This window comes from Aotus nancymaae, unplaced genomic scaffold, assembly GCF_030222135.1.
Source record: "Aotus nancymaae isolate 86718 unplaced genomic scaffold, 86718_ANA_hifiasm-v0.15.2.pri h1tg000076l, whole genome shotgun sequence".
NCBI classification, from domain to species: Eukaryota; Metazoa; Chordata; class Mammalia; order Primates; family Aotidae; genus Aotus; species Aotus nancymaae.
Genome location: NW_026988491.1, coordinates 7351358 through 7370135, shown reverse-complemented (window position 1 = coordinate 7370135; position 18778 = coordinate 7351358). Strand labels below are relative to the sequence as shown.

Below are 18778 nucleotides of genomic sequence, written 5' to 3'. Positions count from 1 at the left end.
GCCCACAGCAAAATGAAAATGCAAAGCCTCTTTTCAAAAACGAATAAGAAATTCAAGATGGAGATGGCAGGGCATTAAACCAAACACAGGGGCGTTCCAAGCACAAGGCCCTGTCATGGCCATTGAGCCTGAGGTGGCTCCTGCATGGGGTGTTATAGCAAACCTCAGGCAGTGAGCCTGCTGGGGGCAAGGCAGGAGGGCTGGGCCTCACTCAGGCTTAAAGCAGCCAAACCAGGAGCCAAGAATGCAGAGGAGCAGATGCTGTGTTGAAATGACAGCCCTGGGCTCTGGCAGCAGAAGCCTTTAGCCCTGCCTGCCATGCAGCCTGCCCCAGCTGGCTCCTCCACTCCTGGGCTCCCCGAGCTTTTCAGGATGAGCTGGTTTGGTCTTGGGTGATGTCAGAGAGACACAGCAGGAAAAGTATCAAGTGGGTGGGTATCAGTGGAAGATCCCTGAGAAAAACCAGGGAACATGGGGGCTCCAGTTACTCTCCTCAGAACAACACGGCCTCTCTAACTATCCCCTACCTGAATGTGCCTCTTCCTGGAGCTGCTTGGGGCTGACTGCATAGACAGAAAATACAGAAATGAGGACAAACTCAGTGTTGGTGGTCTAGACAGGTGGTAGGATCACACGCTTTGGAGTCAGACTAGCTGTTTTGATTTTGATCCCAGTGCTGCAGCTAATTAGCTGTGACATCTCAGTCAAGTTTCTAAACCGCTCTTGGACTCCGTTTCCTACTCTGTAAAATGGTGTAATAAAGCTTACTTCAGAAGGTTGTGAGAAGTATGAGTGTTAATGTAGGTAAAGTGTGTAGTAGCCATTGAATAGCTCTGTGATCTTGAGTAAGTTATTTAATCTCCATAAACCATAAAACGGGGATAATAGTACCTCCTTCCAGGACGATTCATTTAACCTATTGATGGTTATTGAGCACTGTGCCAGGCTCTGGAGACACAGAGGTGTAAGGTTTGGATGAAATAACAAAGATGCTGGCTTTGGCATGAGACCTAGTAGACAATAAACGGCCAATAATAAAGAATAGTCTGGGCTGGGCGCAGTGGCTCACGCCTGTAATCCCAGCACTTTGAGAGGCCAAGGCAGACGAAATCACCTGAGTTCAGGTGTTTAAGACCAGCCTGACCAACATGGCAAAACCCCATCTCTACTAAAAATACAAAAATTAGCTGGGTCTGGTGGTGGGTGCCTGTAATCCCAACTACTCGGGAGGCTGAGACAGGAGAATTGCTTGTACCCAGGAGGCAGAGGTTGCAGTGAGCAGAGATCACGCCATTGCACTCCAGCCTGGGCAACAGAGTGAGACTTTGTCTCAAAAAAAAAAAAAAAAAAAAAGAATAATCATAGTACCAAAAAATGACTATTTCTTAGCCGTTGGCTTTGACTATGATTTCAAATTTAGAGCCAGCCTCAGCCAGGACAAGGAAGTGCTCAATTGTACAAGACCATTTCCAGAGTCTCCCAGTTCAGAATACACCTCACTCCCCTGTATCCTGCCCATGAATAGCTAAGAGAGAAATAGTCTTTTTTGCATAATTCATGACTATTCTTTATTATTGGGTCTTTATCATCTACTAGGTCCCGTGCCAAGCCCAACACCTCTACTATTTCATTTAAATCTTACAACTCTGTGTCTCTAGGGCCTGACACAGTGCTCAATAAATGTCAATAGATTAAATGAACCATCCTAAAGGTAGGTACAATTATCTCCATTTTACAGTTTGTAGACATTAAATAACTTACTCAAGGTCACAGAGCTATCGAATGGCTGAGCCAGAACTTGAACATGGTTTAGTCTGCTTTCAAAGCCGTGTTTACTTACCACAGCATAGTGTCTTTGATGTAGTGAAGAGCTACAGCTTAGAAAATAAGACTTAAGAGTTAGGAAATAGGCTGGGTGTGGTGGCTCACGCGTGTAATCCCAGTACTGTGGGAGGCAGAGGTGGGTGGATCATGAGATCAAGAGTTCGAGAACAGCCTGGCCGACATAGTGAAACCCCATCTCTACTAAAAATACAAAACTTAGCCAGGCATAGTGACAGGTGCCTGTAGTCCCAGCTACTTGGGAGGCTGAGGCCAAAAAAATTGCTTGAACCTAGAAGGCGGAGGTTGCGGTGAGCTGAGACCACACCGTTATACTCTAGCCTGGGTGACAGAGCGAGACTACGTCTCAAAAAAAAAAAAAAGATTTAGGAAATAAATACCCTTGCCTGAAAGAGGAAGCCCATGAGCATGGAGTCACACTGAATTGAAACAGGCAGCATGCCCTTTTTCAATAATCAGCATTGATAAAATAAAGTTTAGAAAACACTGGAACTGGTTGTGGTGAAATAGAGAAAAACACACAGCACTTTTCTCATTGCATGGAGGAATCAAGGGGAAGAAATGGTAAAGAAAGTAAAGCTAGGAATTCTAATAATACACTTGAGCCCTTTGAGCATGTCTAGTTAAGAGCACAGTCTCCGGAGACAGGCATATCTGGATTTGAATTCTGCTTCTGCCACTTGCTACCTATGTGACCTCAAGCAAGTTACTTAACTCTTTAAGTATCAGTTTCCTCATCAGCAAAACAGAACACCTCTCCGTAAGGCTGTTGTATGGGTGGATGAGATAACGTTTGTAAATCACTTAGCACAACAATCAGCATATAGTCGTTGATCAAGAAGTATTTGTTCCTTATAGTACTAGTATTTCATTCTCTTTCCCCATTCTAAGATCAAATTTTGACCAAATAAGAGAGAGAAATTGATCTCAAGAGACATGACAAGTCAGGATGGTTTTTAAAGCTGTGGAGTTTTAAACCAGACTCTTACTGCTCTGTCTACTATTGAGAGTTGTTCCAAACATAATTCTCTTTGGAGGCAACCTCAGTACAGTTTGGTCCACATGGGAGACATGTTTTAGGTTACTTCAGAGGTCAAGTTAAATGACACTTTCCCTTTTTGGGTCTTTATCCAGATGACTTAATTCAACCCTCTTTCCTTAATCCCATGCAAAGCTTAAGGCAATCAGATGCACATTATTGTTGAGCCATTTATAACTTTGGAGCTTTTCTTTTTTTTAACATTGCATTTAACAATCTTTTAATATTGCATTTCTTTTAACATTGATTGAGGCTTTGGACACTCCCAAACTGAACTCCACCATCGACACACATGTATAACACACACACACACACACACACACACACACACACACACACACCCTACAACAGAAAACAGAATGCAAATATCGCTGACCACAAGCAGGTGGAATTACTACCTAACTCTACTCCTCAAGCTTGGGCAGATAAACATTTCCCAATGATGCTTTGGACAGGTCAGTGGAGCTTAGACTTGGCACCTGGGCTGATCCCAACTCTACCCTTCCTCCGAGCTACTCTTGAAGCCATGGCAGAAGAATGCCACAGTGGAGTAGCCCCTGCCACAGGAGGAAATCCCAAATGGAAGCTTCTTCCAGAATTTCCAGGCTGCAGGAAACAATGAGGTTCAAACATTTGATAACTCTTACTCATCAAGAAGGTCTTTTAATAGTGGAATGGGTTCAACACATTCTTCCCCTTAAAACTTTTCATTACTGGATTAAATCCACACCACGAGGTTTTCCAGCTCTTCATCTACTGGTCCTACTTCTCAAGTCAGCCAACCTTATCTTCCTCAGCTCACTAAAATGAACATTCTGCTTTAGACTGGCTCACCTTCAAAGTGACCCCAATTCCAACAAACACCACCCAACCTATGTTCTTCATCTGCTCATTTATCCACACATCTTCAGGAAGAATTTACTGAGCACCTGTTATGTGCTCTGCACTGTTTTTAACACTGAAGTACAATGGTTTCTATTTTCCAGGTCCATAGCCTGGTGAGAGAAACACTACTGGGTGCCAAGGAGCATGCTAGAGGGGTGTACAAAGTCTTCTGTCAAAGGGAAACTTGTTTTCCCCCCACGACATGCCCCATATCACACATGCATGCATGCTCACACACACAAGTCTAGCCTATACTGATTTCTTCATCTTTTCACACCTCTTTTTTTTTTTTTAAACAGAGTCTCACTTTGTTGCCCATGCTGGAGTGCAGTGTTGTGATCTCAGCTCACTGCAACCCTGCCACCCTTACCTCCTGGGTTCAAGCGATTCTCCTGCCTCTGCCTCCTGAGAAGCTGGGATTACAGGGGCGCACCACCATGCCCAGCTAATTTTTGTATTTTTAGTAGAGATGGAGTTTCTCCATGTTGACCAGGCTGGTCTTGAACTCTTGACTTCAGGTGATCCACCCGTCTCAGCCTCCCAAAGTGCTGGGATTACAGGTGTGAGCCACAGCGCCCAGCCTCACATCCTTTTTAGAATTCCCGCAGCAAGTCTGTGTGGTGTGTAAACCCATGAAGAAGCACCTGAGTATATATACATTGCTTTGTGTTGTTCTCTAATTACCTCCTACAAATGACTTGTTGCCATCCCTCATAATTATAGATAGAAGTTAAATTCTTCACATTGCCTCACACATTTCTGAGTCTGGGTAGCCTCTTGGCCTGCCAATCTTTTCTGCAGGCTGCAGCCAGAGTGATCTTTACAAAACACAGACACCATCTCCTTTCTTAAAAAACCTTCATGGATTTCTTGCTCTGAGGATAAAGATGAAACTTGTAACACAGCCAGAGGAACTGAGCCTGGTTAATCCTGTCTGCCTCTCGCATGCCCCTGCTATGCTCTCCCAGCTCTCGGTTCCCTCCATGGGACTTTTGCAACCTCTGCCTGGAACCCTCCCCACTCCCTTCCCCATTTTGCCTTTTGAATCTTACTCATCCTTCATATTTCAGCTCAAGCAGCCCTCCCCTGGAAACCTTCCTACATCTACCAAGTGAGGGCAAGTTCCTTTGTCTTTGGACTCTATGAAATTGTTTCTTTCCTTCAGAGCATTTATCTCAATTGTAATTAAACCTTAATTAGTGGGATGATTTGATTAATGACTGCCACCGCTCTAGGCTGTAAGCTACATGAGAACAGTGGCTGTGTCTAGTTTTGCTCACAATGCTGCTATCTCTAGCACTTGTCCCAATACTGACACATATTAAGTGTTCAATAGATAGTTGCTGGATGACTCAATCAATGAACAAGTGAACACTAAATGCCTAAATGTACCAAGCTCTGTACTCAATCCTGGGAATACAAAGATAATTAAGACTGAATCTCTACTCTCAAGGAGTTCAGAGTCAGGGGGCAAAGACATAAACAAAAGTTCAAAGGGTGCCGAGTGGTGGGATTGATTTTCAACGTCTGCCATGGACACAGAGTTGGAGGAATAATACTGAGTGCTGTGGCACTCGATCTTGACACTTAACCTTGACACTTGGTCATCATTAGGTCATGTTTGCTATCTTCACCCAGAAGGGCCTTTGCCATGCTTAAGAGTATGCACTTTAGCTCCGGTTTCAATCCGGGCGATAATTCTTCTATAAAACTTTTTTAAGTTTTGTGTTTTAATAGACACATAATAATTGTACATATTTGTGGGGTACAGTAAAAATAGACTACACTTTTGTTTGCTTGTTTGTTTGTTGAGAGAGGGTCTCACTTTGTCACCCAGGCTGGAATGCAGTGGTACAAATATGGATCACTACAGCCTCAACCTCCTGAGCTCAAACAATTCCCCTGCCTCAGCCCTGCAAGTAGCTGGGACTACAGATGAATGCCACCACACTGGGCTAATTTTTTATTTATAATTTTGTAGAGTTAGGGTTTCGCCATTTTGTCCAAGCTGGTCTTGAACTCCTGAGCTGAAGCCATCTGCCCACCTCAGCCTCCCAGAGTACTGGGATTACAGGCGTGAGCCACCGTGCTGGGTGGATACACTTTTATATGTCTGCAAAGTAGGGCTATTTGAGCTCCCTTCCTCCCCAGTGACTCCATGGTTCTGCAGGAAGAATCAATTCCCAGTAGCAGGACTTTAAGTAACAGTTAGGGACCTGGCAGAGGATAAAAGGTCAAGGGACTGGAATCGGATGCCACCTGGTGGCCTGAGTTGAGCTTACTTGCTTTTCAGCACCAGGGAGCAAGGAGAGTTTGCCTTTTTTTTTTTTTTTTTTTTTTTTTGAGACAGAGCCTCACTCTGTCATCCAGCCTGAAATGCAGTGGTGTGATCTCAGTTTACTGCAACCTCAGCCTTCCGGGCTCAAACAATCCTCCCACCTCAGCCTCCTGAGGAACTGGGACTACAGGCATGCCACACTTTGCCTGGCTAACTTTTTTTTTTAATTTAGCTGGGGTTTTGCCATGTTTCTCATGCTGGTCTTGAAGTCCCAGGCTCAAGTGATCTGCTCGCCTCAGCCTCCCAGGGTGCTGGGAGAGTTTACTCTTTGCTTTACCTGTTTCTCTGCATTTAGTGAAAAGCATTCATCAGTACTCAAAACTGGTAAGTATGCCTAGAGAACTAGGAAACAGACAGAATTAGTATGTCCATAGGAGGAAAGGATAGCCGGATTTACAGAAAATCACAGACAAGCTCACCCATAGCAGGCGGTCGTGGGGTGGCCAGGCATGGCTTGGACTTGGAACGAAAGGAAAACTCTCAGGTGTAGGCTGAATTTCTAAACTGGAATAGGTTTGCCCATCGTAAGAGGTGGTGTAACCAGAGGGAGGAATCCCCTCATATTTCATCAGAACTGCCTTCAAAGATACTCTACAGATTCTGGTGCTCATTTTCCATGGAGACAATCAGTTTGAGCCTCCATGCCACTGATATTCCTTCTGTTCTTTACCAGACGTAGCTGTCTCTCTTTCTGATTCTCAGTCGTCACTCTGAAACAATCTCAAAGCCTAATTTGCACAAACATGACACTGGCTGAGTATGAGCAATCTTACCTCTACTCTAAATATCCACTTTTTAAATGCAGTAACAGAAAGATTCTTAGAGGAGGCAACCCTGATTTAAATCTTAAGAGATTACAAAGAGTTAACCCAGGGCCAGGAGCAGTGGCTCATGCCTGTAATCCCAGCACTTTAGGAGGATGAGGTGGGAGGGTCATTTGAGTCCAGGAGTTCAAGACCAGCCTGGGCAACATGGCAAAACCCCACCTCTACAAAAAATACAAACACGCATGGTGGCACACACCTATAGTCACAGCTACTTGGGAGGCTGAGGCAAGAGGATTGCCTGAGCCCAGGAGGCAGAGGCTGCAGTGAGCTGGGATTGCACCACTGCACTCCACCCTGGTTGACAGAGCAAGACTCTGCCAAAAAAAAAAAAAAAAGTTATCTGGTCAAAGAGACAGGGGAAGGGGATGTCTATGAAGAGAGAACATTGTGTGCAAAGGCACAGTAGCCAGAAATATCATGGAATGTGCACAGAAATACTCACAGTTGTTAAGGTCTTCTTTGGCCTTAACCCCTAATGCATGGAGACTCCAGCCCAAGATACATTGCATTTATTCAAATACAGTTCACATTAAATATAAATGATATTTAACTATGATGGGGTTGAGTTGCAGTGACTTATGGCCATATGTTACTTTTTGTAAGCATGTACTAATTTTAATTATTCAAGATTTTTTGGTATGTGTTTTGAAGCCAATACATATTTTTAAACCTCAGGTCTATATAGCACCTGATGAATGAAACAGCATAGCACTGAGCAGTTCAGAGTTACTGAGGTTAAAATTCAAGGTAGAGAACGAAGAGTTGAGAGCAGAGAAGAAAGTGGGAGCCAGGGTACAGGAAGGCTCATGTGCCTTATAAGTGACTTGGACTTTATTGCAGCACTGCATAATGTTAATTATTAGTATTAACAGTATTCATTTACTTACAAATACTTACTGAGACTGGAACTGTTCTAGACAAAACTGATAGAATCTCTACCCTCAAGGCACTTACATTATCGCTAGTCATTAAAGAATTTTGATTAGGAGAGTGTCTCCATCAGACATGCCTGTAACATAGCTCACACTGGGGATGGTATAGAAGATGGATTGGAGAGGGTCAAGACTGGAAACAGGGAGATTCGTTAGAAGGCTGATGCAGAAGTGAGGCTCTAGACCTGGGCAAAAGTGAGCCAAAGAAAGCTAAGAGGAAAAGCAAGTTGCAAAAAAGAGAGCTCCGGGATGGGCATCAGGAGATCTGAGTCCCAGTAACAAATCTGCCATTAATATTTCTCCTCTTTCAGCCTCAGTTCTCCATCTGCAAAATCAAGGCATCTTCCTTATTCATTACTGTTTCTTCATAGTACTATTATTATTGCATAGAAAAATCAAGTGTGTATATTGGGAGGATTACTTAGGGATCAGCTCTTGGCAAAATGGGAAAACAGACAATGTTGGCATTTAGTTTTTATGAATATACTCATAAAATATCAAGCAATGGGACACACTGTAACTCAGTCTTACAAAGCTGGGAGAGGGGTTAGGGAGGAGGACTCCCCTCTACTTGGACCTACAGCAAGTGCTCTGTTGATATTTGAAAAAGAATATCAAGGACATTATGTACTGTTCTAACTGTTAGCGTTTCTCTTCCTAATAAAAATGGCTCATATTTCAAGTGATAAGGATATACTAAGTGCAGTTCTAAGCATTTTATGTGCATCATTTCATTCAATTTTCATGACAGCCCTGTGAGGAAGGTATTGTTCTTTTTTATTTTTATTGTTTAATGGACATATCATAATTTTACATATTCATGGAGTACATAGTGATGTTTCAATATGTATCAATGTATAGTGATCAGATCAAGGCAATTAGCGTGTCTATTATCTCAAACATTGTCATTTATTTGTGTCCAGGTATTCTATCTTCCCTCTAGCTATTTGAAACTATACAATATATTATGTTAACTACAGTAATTTCACATATTCTTATTCATATGTCATAGTTGAGGAAATTAAGATCCAGAGAGATTAAGTGAATCTATAGAGTTAATAAGAGGCAGAAATGGGGTTCAACCCAGGCATCTTACTAACAATTATACTGTACCTGTCACATCAGATAGATTTCTTAGCTAAAGCTTCCCTTATGTGCTACAATTGAACAGCTTGAAAAATGGTGTGAGTAGTAATGTGGCCTTCTGAGGGGTGTGGCCTAGACTGAGCCTAGGATTTAGTGTCAAGTAGACTGGGATTATAAGGGCTCAGGGAAGTTACAAGGCTGAGCTCAGAGCTAGAAGACTGAAAATTGTTTCTTAACATTGTTCTACATTCCAAGTTGCCAACATGAAGTCCCGTATAGCAAACATACTTGGGAACCCACCCTGGTTACCATTCCAAGCCCTAAACTATTCCTGCTCTGCTTCTTAAGCAGCAAAATATAGGGATAGAAGATGTAAAAGAATTCGATGTCTTCCCAATTGTATTTGTGTGTGTGTGTTTTATTTTTATCTATTTTTTTTTTTTTTTTGACAGGGACTCACTCTGATACCCAGGCTGGAGTACAGTGGCGTGATATTGGCTCACTGTAGTTCCCGCCTTCCAGGTTCAAGCAATTCTCCTGATTCAGCCTTCTAAGTAGCTGGGACTTACAGGCACATGCCACCACTCTCGGCTAATTTTTAAATTTTTTTAGTAGAGTCGGGGTTTCACCATGTTGGCTAGGCTGGTCTCAAACTCCTGACCTCAAGTGATCTGCCCACCTTGGCCTCCCAAAGTGCTGGGATTAGAGGTGTGAGCCACCATGCCCGGCCTTGTGTGTGTGTGTGTGTGTGTGTGTGTGTTTAAACGGAGTTTCGCTCTTGTTACCCAGGCTGGAATGCAATGGCGCGATCTCGGCTCACCGCAACCTCCGCCTCCTGGGTTCAGGCAATTCTCCTGCCTCAGCCTCCTGAGTAGCTGGGATTACAGGCACGCGCCACCATGCCCAGCTAATTTTTGTATTTTTAGTAGAGACGGGGTTTCACCATATTGACCAGGATGGTCTCGATCGATTGACTCATGATCCACCTGCCTCGGCCTCCCAAAGTGCTGGGATTACAGGCGGGAGCCACCGCGCCCGGCCCCTTGTGTGTTTTTTTAAATAGTGACTTTTAAACTAAAAATATCCTCTTTCTTTTTGATTTCTTTCTACTAAGGCTGTTATTTTTAAATTTACCCTCCTTTAAACTTTTCTTGTTTCCTTTTAGATTCCGCCTCGCTTTGCCAGAGTCCAATCGCAGCAATATTGAGGTAGGAATCCGAGCTCTTGGGGTTATCTGCCACTGGAAGAATGAGGATTCTCCTACTACATATAATAGCGAGTTGATTGTTTTCTGTGCCTCTGAGTCCTTGATTTCTCCATAACTGTAGGACCTAACTTTGAAATTCTGTATGTAGCTACTCAACAGTTGAGCCCATTAACCATTCAAGAGAGGAATTCTATGGTTTACTTTTATTTATACAGAAATACTTTTTAAAAAACTCAAAAAACTGTTGGGACATTGTATAACCTTCTAGAGTTAATTTATAGACAAGAATCCCAAAGGAATATGTAAATTATTAGGCCATGATTAGGTTTACTTTTTGAACACTTTCTGCCCATCTCCTAAAATTAGGTCAAGGTTGCCTGTATGGATACCTTTGTGGGAGGGGACTTCCCAGCCTGGTGACTTCCTGATTGGAAGAGGACACCCCAACATTCGACTTGAAATCCCCCTTCCCTCAAGCTTCAGGAAGATCAGCTAAATCACTACCTCATACATTCATGGATGCCACTATCACAGAGGAGTTAAGTGGATTTTGGTGTCAGAATGCCCTGATAGAATAGTGCCTAGTTCGTGGGCAGCACTACATAATGTTAATTATTAGAATTGACAGTATTCATTTACCTACAAATACTTATTGAGCCTAGAACTGTTCTAGACAAAACGGATAAAATCTCTACCCTCAGGGTATTTACATTCTAAAGCAGTGGTTCTCAACTAGTGATTCTCACCTAGGAACATTTGGCAATGTCTGAAGACATTTTTGGTTGACGCAGCCTGGGATGGCAGGAAAGATGCTAATGACACTTGGTGGGTAGAGGTCAAGGATACTTCTAAACATCTCACAGTGCTCTCAACAACAAAGAATTATCCATCTCAAAAATGGCAAGAGTGCCACTCTTGGGAAACCCTGTTCCAGAGTGTGTGTGATTGTGCTTATGTGTGTGTGACAGGCTGAGAGTAGCAGACAACAAACAAATATATATTGTGTGTACTAAAAAAAATACTATAGAGAAGGGCCGGGCGCGGTGGCTCAAGCCTGTAATCCCAGCACTTTGGGAGGCCGAGGCGGCTGGATCACGAGGTCAAGAGATCGAGACCATCCTGGTCAACATGGTGAAACCCCGTCTCTACTAATACAAAAAATTAGCTGGGCATGGTGGTGCATGCCTGTAATCCCAGCTACTCAGGAGGCTGAGGCAGGAGAATTGCCTGAACCCAGGAGGCGGAGGTTGCGGTGAGCCGAGATCGTGCCATTGCACTCCAGCCTGGGTAACAAGAGCGAAACTCCGTCTCAAAAAAAAAAAAAAAAAAAAATTCCAAAGAGAAAAGGAAATCAGAATAGGCAGGGCAAGTAGGTAAGGAGCTGGAAATTACAACCTTGGGGTGTTGAAAGGATTAGCTGAGATTATACATGAAATGCACTTAGCACATTGACTACATAGTAGGCATTAAATAAACAGTGGCCACTGTTTTCATATTTACAGTAACTAGTTATTGTCACTTCTATGTTTTCATATTCACAATAATTATTTCAGTTATTGCCATTTTTATGTCAAGAGGCAGTGTAGCATGATAGTTTCATACATAAACTCTGAGGCCAAACTACAAAAGTGAATTCCCACCATATTAGTCCATTTTCATGCTGGTGATAAAGACATTCCCTAAACCAGGAATGAAAAGAAATTCAATTAGACTTACAGTTCCACATGGCTGGGGAGGCCTCAGAATCATGGCGGGAGGTGAAAGGTACTTCTTACATGGCAGCGGCAAGAAAAAATGACGAAAAAGCAGAAGCAGAAACCCCTGATAAACCCATCAGATCTTGTGAGACTTATTCACTATCATGAGTATAGCACAGGAAAGACCAGCCCCCATGACTCAATTACATCCCTCTGGGTCTCTCCCACAATATGTGGGAATTCTGGGACATACAATTCAAGTTAAGATTTGGGTGGGGACAGAGCCAAACCATACCATTCCTCCCTTGGCCCCTCCAAATCTCATGTCCTCACATTTTAAAACCAATCATGCCTTCCCAACAGTCCCCCAAAGTCTTAACTCATTTCAGCATTAACCCAAAAGTCTATAGTCCAAAGTTTCATCTGAGACAAGGCAAGCCCCTTCTGCCTATAAGCCTGTAAAATCAAAAACAAGCTAGTTACTTTCTATATACAATGGAGGTACAGGTATTGGACAAATACAGCTGTTCCAAATGGGAGAAATTGACCAAAACAAAGGGGTTACAGGGCCCATGCAAGTCTAAAATCCAGTGGGGCAGTCAAATTTTAAAGCTCCAAAATATAATCTCCTTTGACTCTAGGTCTCACGTCCAGGTCATGCTGATCCAACAGGTGGGTTCCCATGGTATTGGGCAGCTCTGCCCCTGTGGCTTTGCAGGGTACAGCCTCCCTCCTGACTGCTTTCACAGGCTGGCATTGAGTGTCTGCAGCTTTTCCAGTCACACAGCACAAGTTGTCAGTGGACTACCATTCTGGGGTCTGGAGGATGGTGGCCCTCTTCTTCTCACCGCTCCACTAGGCAGTGCCCCAGTAGGGACTCTGTGTGGTGGCTCTGACCTGACATTTCCTTCTGCACTGCCCTAGTAGAGGTTCTCCATGAGGGCTCTGCCCCTGCAGCAAACTTTGGCCTGGGCATCCAGGTGTTTCCATACATCTTCTGAAATCTAGGCAGAGGTTCCCAAACTCCAATTCTTGACTTCTGTGCACCCACAGGCTCAACACCACATGGAAGCTGCCAAGAATTGGGACTTCCACCCTCTGAAGCCACAGCCTGAGCTCTACATTGGTCCCTTTCAGCCATGTTCAACAGAAACAGTCATAAGACAGGAATAGATCTGGAGAAAAAAGCCAAAAAGAGAATTTAACCAAGAAGCCAAATGAGATGTACATATGTCTCGGTAGATTAGTACCTAGTTAATGGGCACTATTCAAGTGGGAGGATCACTTGAAGCCAGGAGTTCAGGACCAACCTGGGCAACACAAAAAGTCCTCATCTCTAATAAAACAAAACAAATTAGCCAGGCTTAGTGGCACACTCCTATAGCCCCAACTATTCAGGAGGCTGAGGCAAGAAGTTTCCTTGTGCCTGGGATTTTGAGGCTGCAGTGAGCTATGACCTATCTCCAAAAAAAAAAAAATTAAGATGTTTGCTTGTTTAATTTTAGGAGAGCATCCTGATTTTTAGGTTGAGAAGATTGGGAGCCAGGAGTAACAATGTTAATAAGCTTGAAAATAAGTCATACCTTTCATGCCAGACATTGAGGTCTAAAATATTATTGACTAGTGCACTATTGGTTAGCAACCCCAGAGCATAGCTATTTCATAGATGACAGACTGTAGTCCACGGGAATGCATAGCTGACTGCCTCACAAATAGTACTTCCTGAGTCCAGAGAGGAGGCAAAATGAGCCCAAGTCTTCCAGGAAGATCCAGCTTAACTGCTTAGTATCAACAGCAGAGTGTGCTAACCGTGGCATTTTACAAAAAATGACAATGGTATATACCAAGCATTTCACATAATGTTAACTTATTTAATCTTGACAACAACCCTATGAGATTAGTAGTATTATCTTTATTTTATGGTTGAAGAAATTAAGACACAGAGAGGTTAAGTAATTTTCCCAACATCATATAGTTAGTGAGTGGTAAAACAAGAGGTAAACCCAGGAAGTCTGACTTTAAAGCCACCCTTAAGCTGCAAAGATGTTCTTATTATTGCTAAGTATATATGATGCTCAAAAAATGTTCATTGATGAATTGATGTTCATTTTAGTCCATTTAATATCTGAATCTTCCCAAGATCAAACACTTTGCTTAGGTTATACGACTATCATAGTTTATTAAAGATAAATTGGGGTCAGGCGTGGCGACTCACGCATATAATCCCAGCACTTTGGGAGGCCAAGGTGGGCAGATCAGCAGTCAGGAGTTTGAGACAGCCTGGCCAACATGGTGAAATCCTGTCTCACTAAAAATCCAAAAATTAGCCAGGCATGGTGGCGTGTGCCTGCAGTCTCAGCTACTCAGGAGGCTGAAGCATGAGAATTGCTTGAACCCAGGAGGCAGAGGTTGCAGTGAGCTGAGATGGTGCAACTGCACTCCAGCCTGAGTGACAGAGTGAGCCTCCATCTCAAAAAAATAAATAAAATAAAAATTTTTTAAAAAGATAAATTGGGTGTTCTGGGGATGGCATTAGCTTTGGGCATGATGTAATACAAGAGAACTCCTGTGCTGAGATTCCCAGTAAGTAAAAGGAAGATTGCTAATTGGGAAATTAATAGTTGTTCTTGATTGTCTTGGTAGATATCTGAGCTGCCATGTTTGCTGCCACCATGTGGTCCCTCTAAATTTGCTATCACCAAAATCCAGTGCAGAGGGAAGCAGAAGTGTCCATCCTCAAGAAGGAAAAAGTTAAAAAACTTTTTGTAATATGATTTTCAACAAACCTAGTATATCCCTCTGAGAAGATCCTAGTTATTGCTTTCTATCCTGATAAGTTCTGGGAAAGCGCACATCCAAACCAGGCATAGTACTTTAGAAACACCCATGATTGGTCAGGCATGGTGGCTCTCACCTGCAATCCTAGCACTTTGGAAGGTCAAGATGGGAGGTTCGCTTGAGCCCAGGACTTTGAGACTGGGCAACATAGTGAGATTCTGCCTCTAAAATTTTTTTATTAGACTTAGCCAGTTGTAGTGGTACACACCTGTAGTCCCAGCTACTTGAGAGGCTGAGGCAGAAGGATCGCTTGAGCCCAGGAGTTCAAGGCTGGAGAGAGCCTCTACCACACTCCAGCTTAGGTAACAGAGCAAAAAAAAGCCCGATTTGGCAACTGACTCTATTTCCTCTTTTATTTTAGGTCTTGAGGTTTGAAAATATTCTGTCCTCTATTCTTCACTTTGGAGTCCTCCCACTGGCCAATGGTAAGGGATTATTGAGAAACAATGTGACTCTAACATCGGCTAACATCTAGCATCTGCATCAGCTGCACTGGGGATTGTTTGGGACTTTCCAGCCTGAAGCTTGTACATCTATCATGTTGTAATGAATCCAGGCCAGCGTCAGAATTTGCAAAGTTTGTACCATCAATGACATGGTTGCACAATTAGTTATTCTAGGTCCAAGTCCAGTTAGTAATTCTATTTGCAAACTCAGCAAGATTGGCTAACTCTGGTTGAGTTAAGGAGATTGAAACCACGCTCCTTAGGCAGTAAAGAATCTCCTTCCAGTCAACCGGAAATGAGATCATTTTCCCTACAGGATATTTATGTTGTTCTTATGCAAGGACCCCTAACTGGATAGACACAGTTTTCATGAATGACAATCCTGGGCCTTCTCCTTGCTCAGCAGTTGTTCACGAACTGTAGCATCTTGAGTCTGGCACAGTGAAAGTATTTTTTATATTAGACGCCAAATGTTCTCAAGACTCACTAATTAGGCATTTTCACAATATACATTGAGCAGTTTAAAAATGGACAGCATTTCTCTGCTGTCCACATGAACATAATTGTAGGTGCATTTTTATTAATCATGATTAATGAGCAATTCTTCCAGAAAAATTCTAAGGACATTATCAGAGAGAATGCAAATGTGGAACCAGAGAGAATGAAAAGATCAACTATTAAAAAGCTGTCTGGGCTGGGCGTGGTGGCTCACACCGTTAATCCCAGCACTTTGGGAGGCCGAGGCAGGCAGATCACTTGAGGTCAGGAGTTCGAGACCAGCCTGGCCAACATGGCAAAACCCCATCTCTACTAAAAATACAAAAAAAATTAGCCAGGGATGGTGGTGGGCACCTGTAATCCCAGCTACTTAGGAGGCAGAGGCAGGAGAATTGCTTGGACCCAGGAGGCAGAGATTGCAGTGAGCCAAGTTCATGTTATTGCACTCCAGCCTGGGCAACAAGAGCAAAACTGTCTTAAAAAAAAAAAAAAGCTATCAGTCAGTCTCTTTCTAAAAAGCTTTATAAAACCTCTGTGCTTGTCCCCAATTATTTTACATCTTGTTCTATATTTCAGCAAAATTGCAGCAAGGATTTCCTCTGCCCAATCCACACAAAATTTCATTAGTCAATTCAGATATTGAAGTTCTTGAGGTAAGAATGCAAATCTCACCTCTTAACTGACCCATTTCTTTTCATAGCAGACTAAGCCTCCTCCTGTTTTGCTTGTTTTTGTTGTTGTTGTTTGTTTTTGCCCTGCTTTGCTTTTCCCCAGACCAAGGAATTTTATAAACATGCTTAACTCTTAAATAACAATTAACAGAAAGCATTTACAATTGAGTTTAAAAATCAGACCAAGATCAATTTCACTTAGCAGCCAAATTCACAGTTTAAGATGCCGCCCTTTAGCATGCTTTATTTTACTTATTTCATAAGACAACCTGTAAGGCTGGGATTATTAGTCCCATTTTACAGATGAGGAAAGTAGGACTCAGAGAGAAGCAGCTCAGGGAGCTGGAAAGTAGCATGGCTGGGACAGGATTGGCTCTTTCGATTCTCCCAGTCAGATGACTTTTTCCTGAACCAAAGACACACCTCTGAGTTCAGGGATCGAACTGTTTTCTGGCTAATCTTATGAATTAACTTCAGAATACCTTTTTTTCTTTCTTATTGGCATTGTTGTTTGTTTAGGGAGGTGGAAATATGTTTCTAAGGAAATTCTCCAATCCTGTACCGTCCAAGGGTCCCCAATACCAGGCTCAGGACCTGTCCGGGTCTGTGACCTGTTAGGAATCCAGCTGCACAGCTGGAGGTGAGTGGCCGAGGATTGAGCATTACTGCCTGAGCCCTGCCTCCTATAAGATCAGCAGCAGCATTAGATTCTCATAGGAGCGGCCAGGCGTGGTGGCTCACGCCTGTAATCCCAGCACTTTGGGAGGCCGAGGCGGGTGGATCATGAGGTCAAGAGATCTAGACCATCCTGGTCAACATGGTGAAACCCCGTCTCTACTAAAAATACCAAAAAAAATTAGCTGGGCATGGTGGCGCGTGCCTGTAATCCCAACTACTCAGGAGGCTGAGGGAGGAGAATTGCCTGAACCCAGGAGGCGGAGGTTGCGGTGAGCCGAGATCACGCCATTGCACTCCAGCCTGGGTAACAAGAGCGAAACTCCGTCTCAAAAATAAATAAATAAATTAATTAATTAAATTAAATAGATTCTCATAGGAGCACAAACCCTATTGTGAACTGCGTGTGCGAGGGATCAAGGTTGCATGCACCTTATGAGAATCTAATTAATGCCTTATGATCTGAGGTGGAACAGTTTCATCCCAAAACCAACCCCCAATCCTAGTCAGTGGAAAACTGTCTTTCAGGAAACCTGTCACTGGTGCCAAAAAGGCTGGGGACTGCTGCCCTATGCTACTGTGCATGCCCTCTCACCTCCCTGCTTCTCCCTACTGCTTCTAAACAGCTAAGTCACATCAGGTGACAGTACTCCAAAATGGCCTTTCCTTTGTCTGGGGTGTTCACAAAGCAGGGCAAGGGTAGAGAAGGGCCTGACTCTGTAGGACCTGGTAAAGAAACCATCTCTTAGATGGGCATGGTAGCTCTACTTGTAATCCCAGCACTTTGGGAGGCTGAGGTGGGTGGATCACTTGGAGTTAGGAATTTGAAACCAGCCTGGCCAACATGGTGAAACCCCATCTCTACTAAAAATACAAAAATTAGCCAGGTATGGTGGTGCACACCTGTGGTCCCAACTGCTCAGGAAGCTGAGGCACAAGAATCACTCAAACCCGAGAGGCAGAGGTTGCAGTGAGCCGAGACTGCGCCACCACACTCCAGCCTGGGCGACAGAGTGAGACTTGGTCTCAAAAAATAAAAAATAAAACGACAGACAAAGAAACCATCTCTTCCCCACCCCTCAGACAAACTCTGACATGCCCAAAGTTTGACATTATCTTCATTGTCACATTCTTTTCAGGGTTTCCTTTTGATTTCCACCGACCTGAAGTATGAAACATCCTCAAAGCAGCATCCAAGTTTCCATGGTTGGGAAGGTCTGAACCTGATAAGTGGATGGTGGAGGGGGAAGTCAGCCCCTTGATTGCTGGTTTACAATTCACCCCAGGCAGTAAATGGTCCTTAATCCCACAGCTACTGTAAACCCAGAAGGGGAAGACGCTACACACTAGAATTGTAAAGCCTTTGTGAATTGCTTAGGCAGAAAGTTTTCTTTCTCAAGCCTTCAGGAACCTAGATTAAGGCAGACTGTGTTAAAGGGCTAAATAGAGGCATCTGAACGTGAGTGTAAGTATGCTGTGTGTGCCTGTGTTTATGTTTGTTTGTTTGTTTGTTTGTTTGGGACAAGAGCTAGGCATGTACTTCTGACCAGGTGGGTAAGAAACTGTAAGACTGTATTTGTATTGGTCATTCTCAGTGGAGATCCCTTAGGCCCTCTGTGGCTTTTCCGCTGTCTGCATATTGGATTTCATGTTTTATATTCACTGTTACTGTCTTCTGTGTTTAATTAAAATTGTTTTCTATCAACTTCAATCTTGTTTTTTTTAATTTGAGAAATATCCTGCCCTGAAGTTTTTAAAAATAAAATAAGACATAAAAAAGCAAAGAGACCTAGGTTG

The 18778-nt window shown here is 43.2% G+C and overlaps 1 protein-coding gene across 1 annotated transcript in view; it reads left to right on the top strand.

The window, feature by feature from the left end:
- The window catches only part of BPIFC (BPI fold containing family C), a 54302-nt gene extending 35999 nt beyond the window's left edge, over positions 1–18303 (top strand). Inside the window, exons 13-16 of the mRNA XM_021669370.2 lie at positions 10115–10157; positions 15053–15116; positions 16212–16288; positions 18121–18303. Of these exons, the coding sequence (XP_021525045.2) occupies positions 10115–10157; positions 15053–15116; positions 16212–16288; positions 18121–18243 (307 nt within the window). The 3' untranslated portion in view covers positions 18244–18303. The remainder of the gene's footprint in view (positions 1–10114; positions 10158–15052; positions 15117–16211; positions 16289–18120) is intronic.
- Positions 18304–18778: the final 475 nt, after the last annotated feature.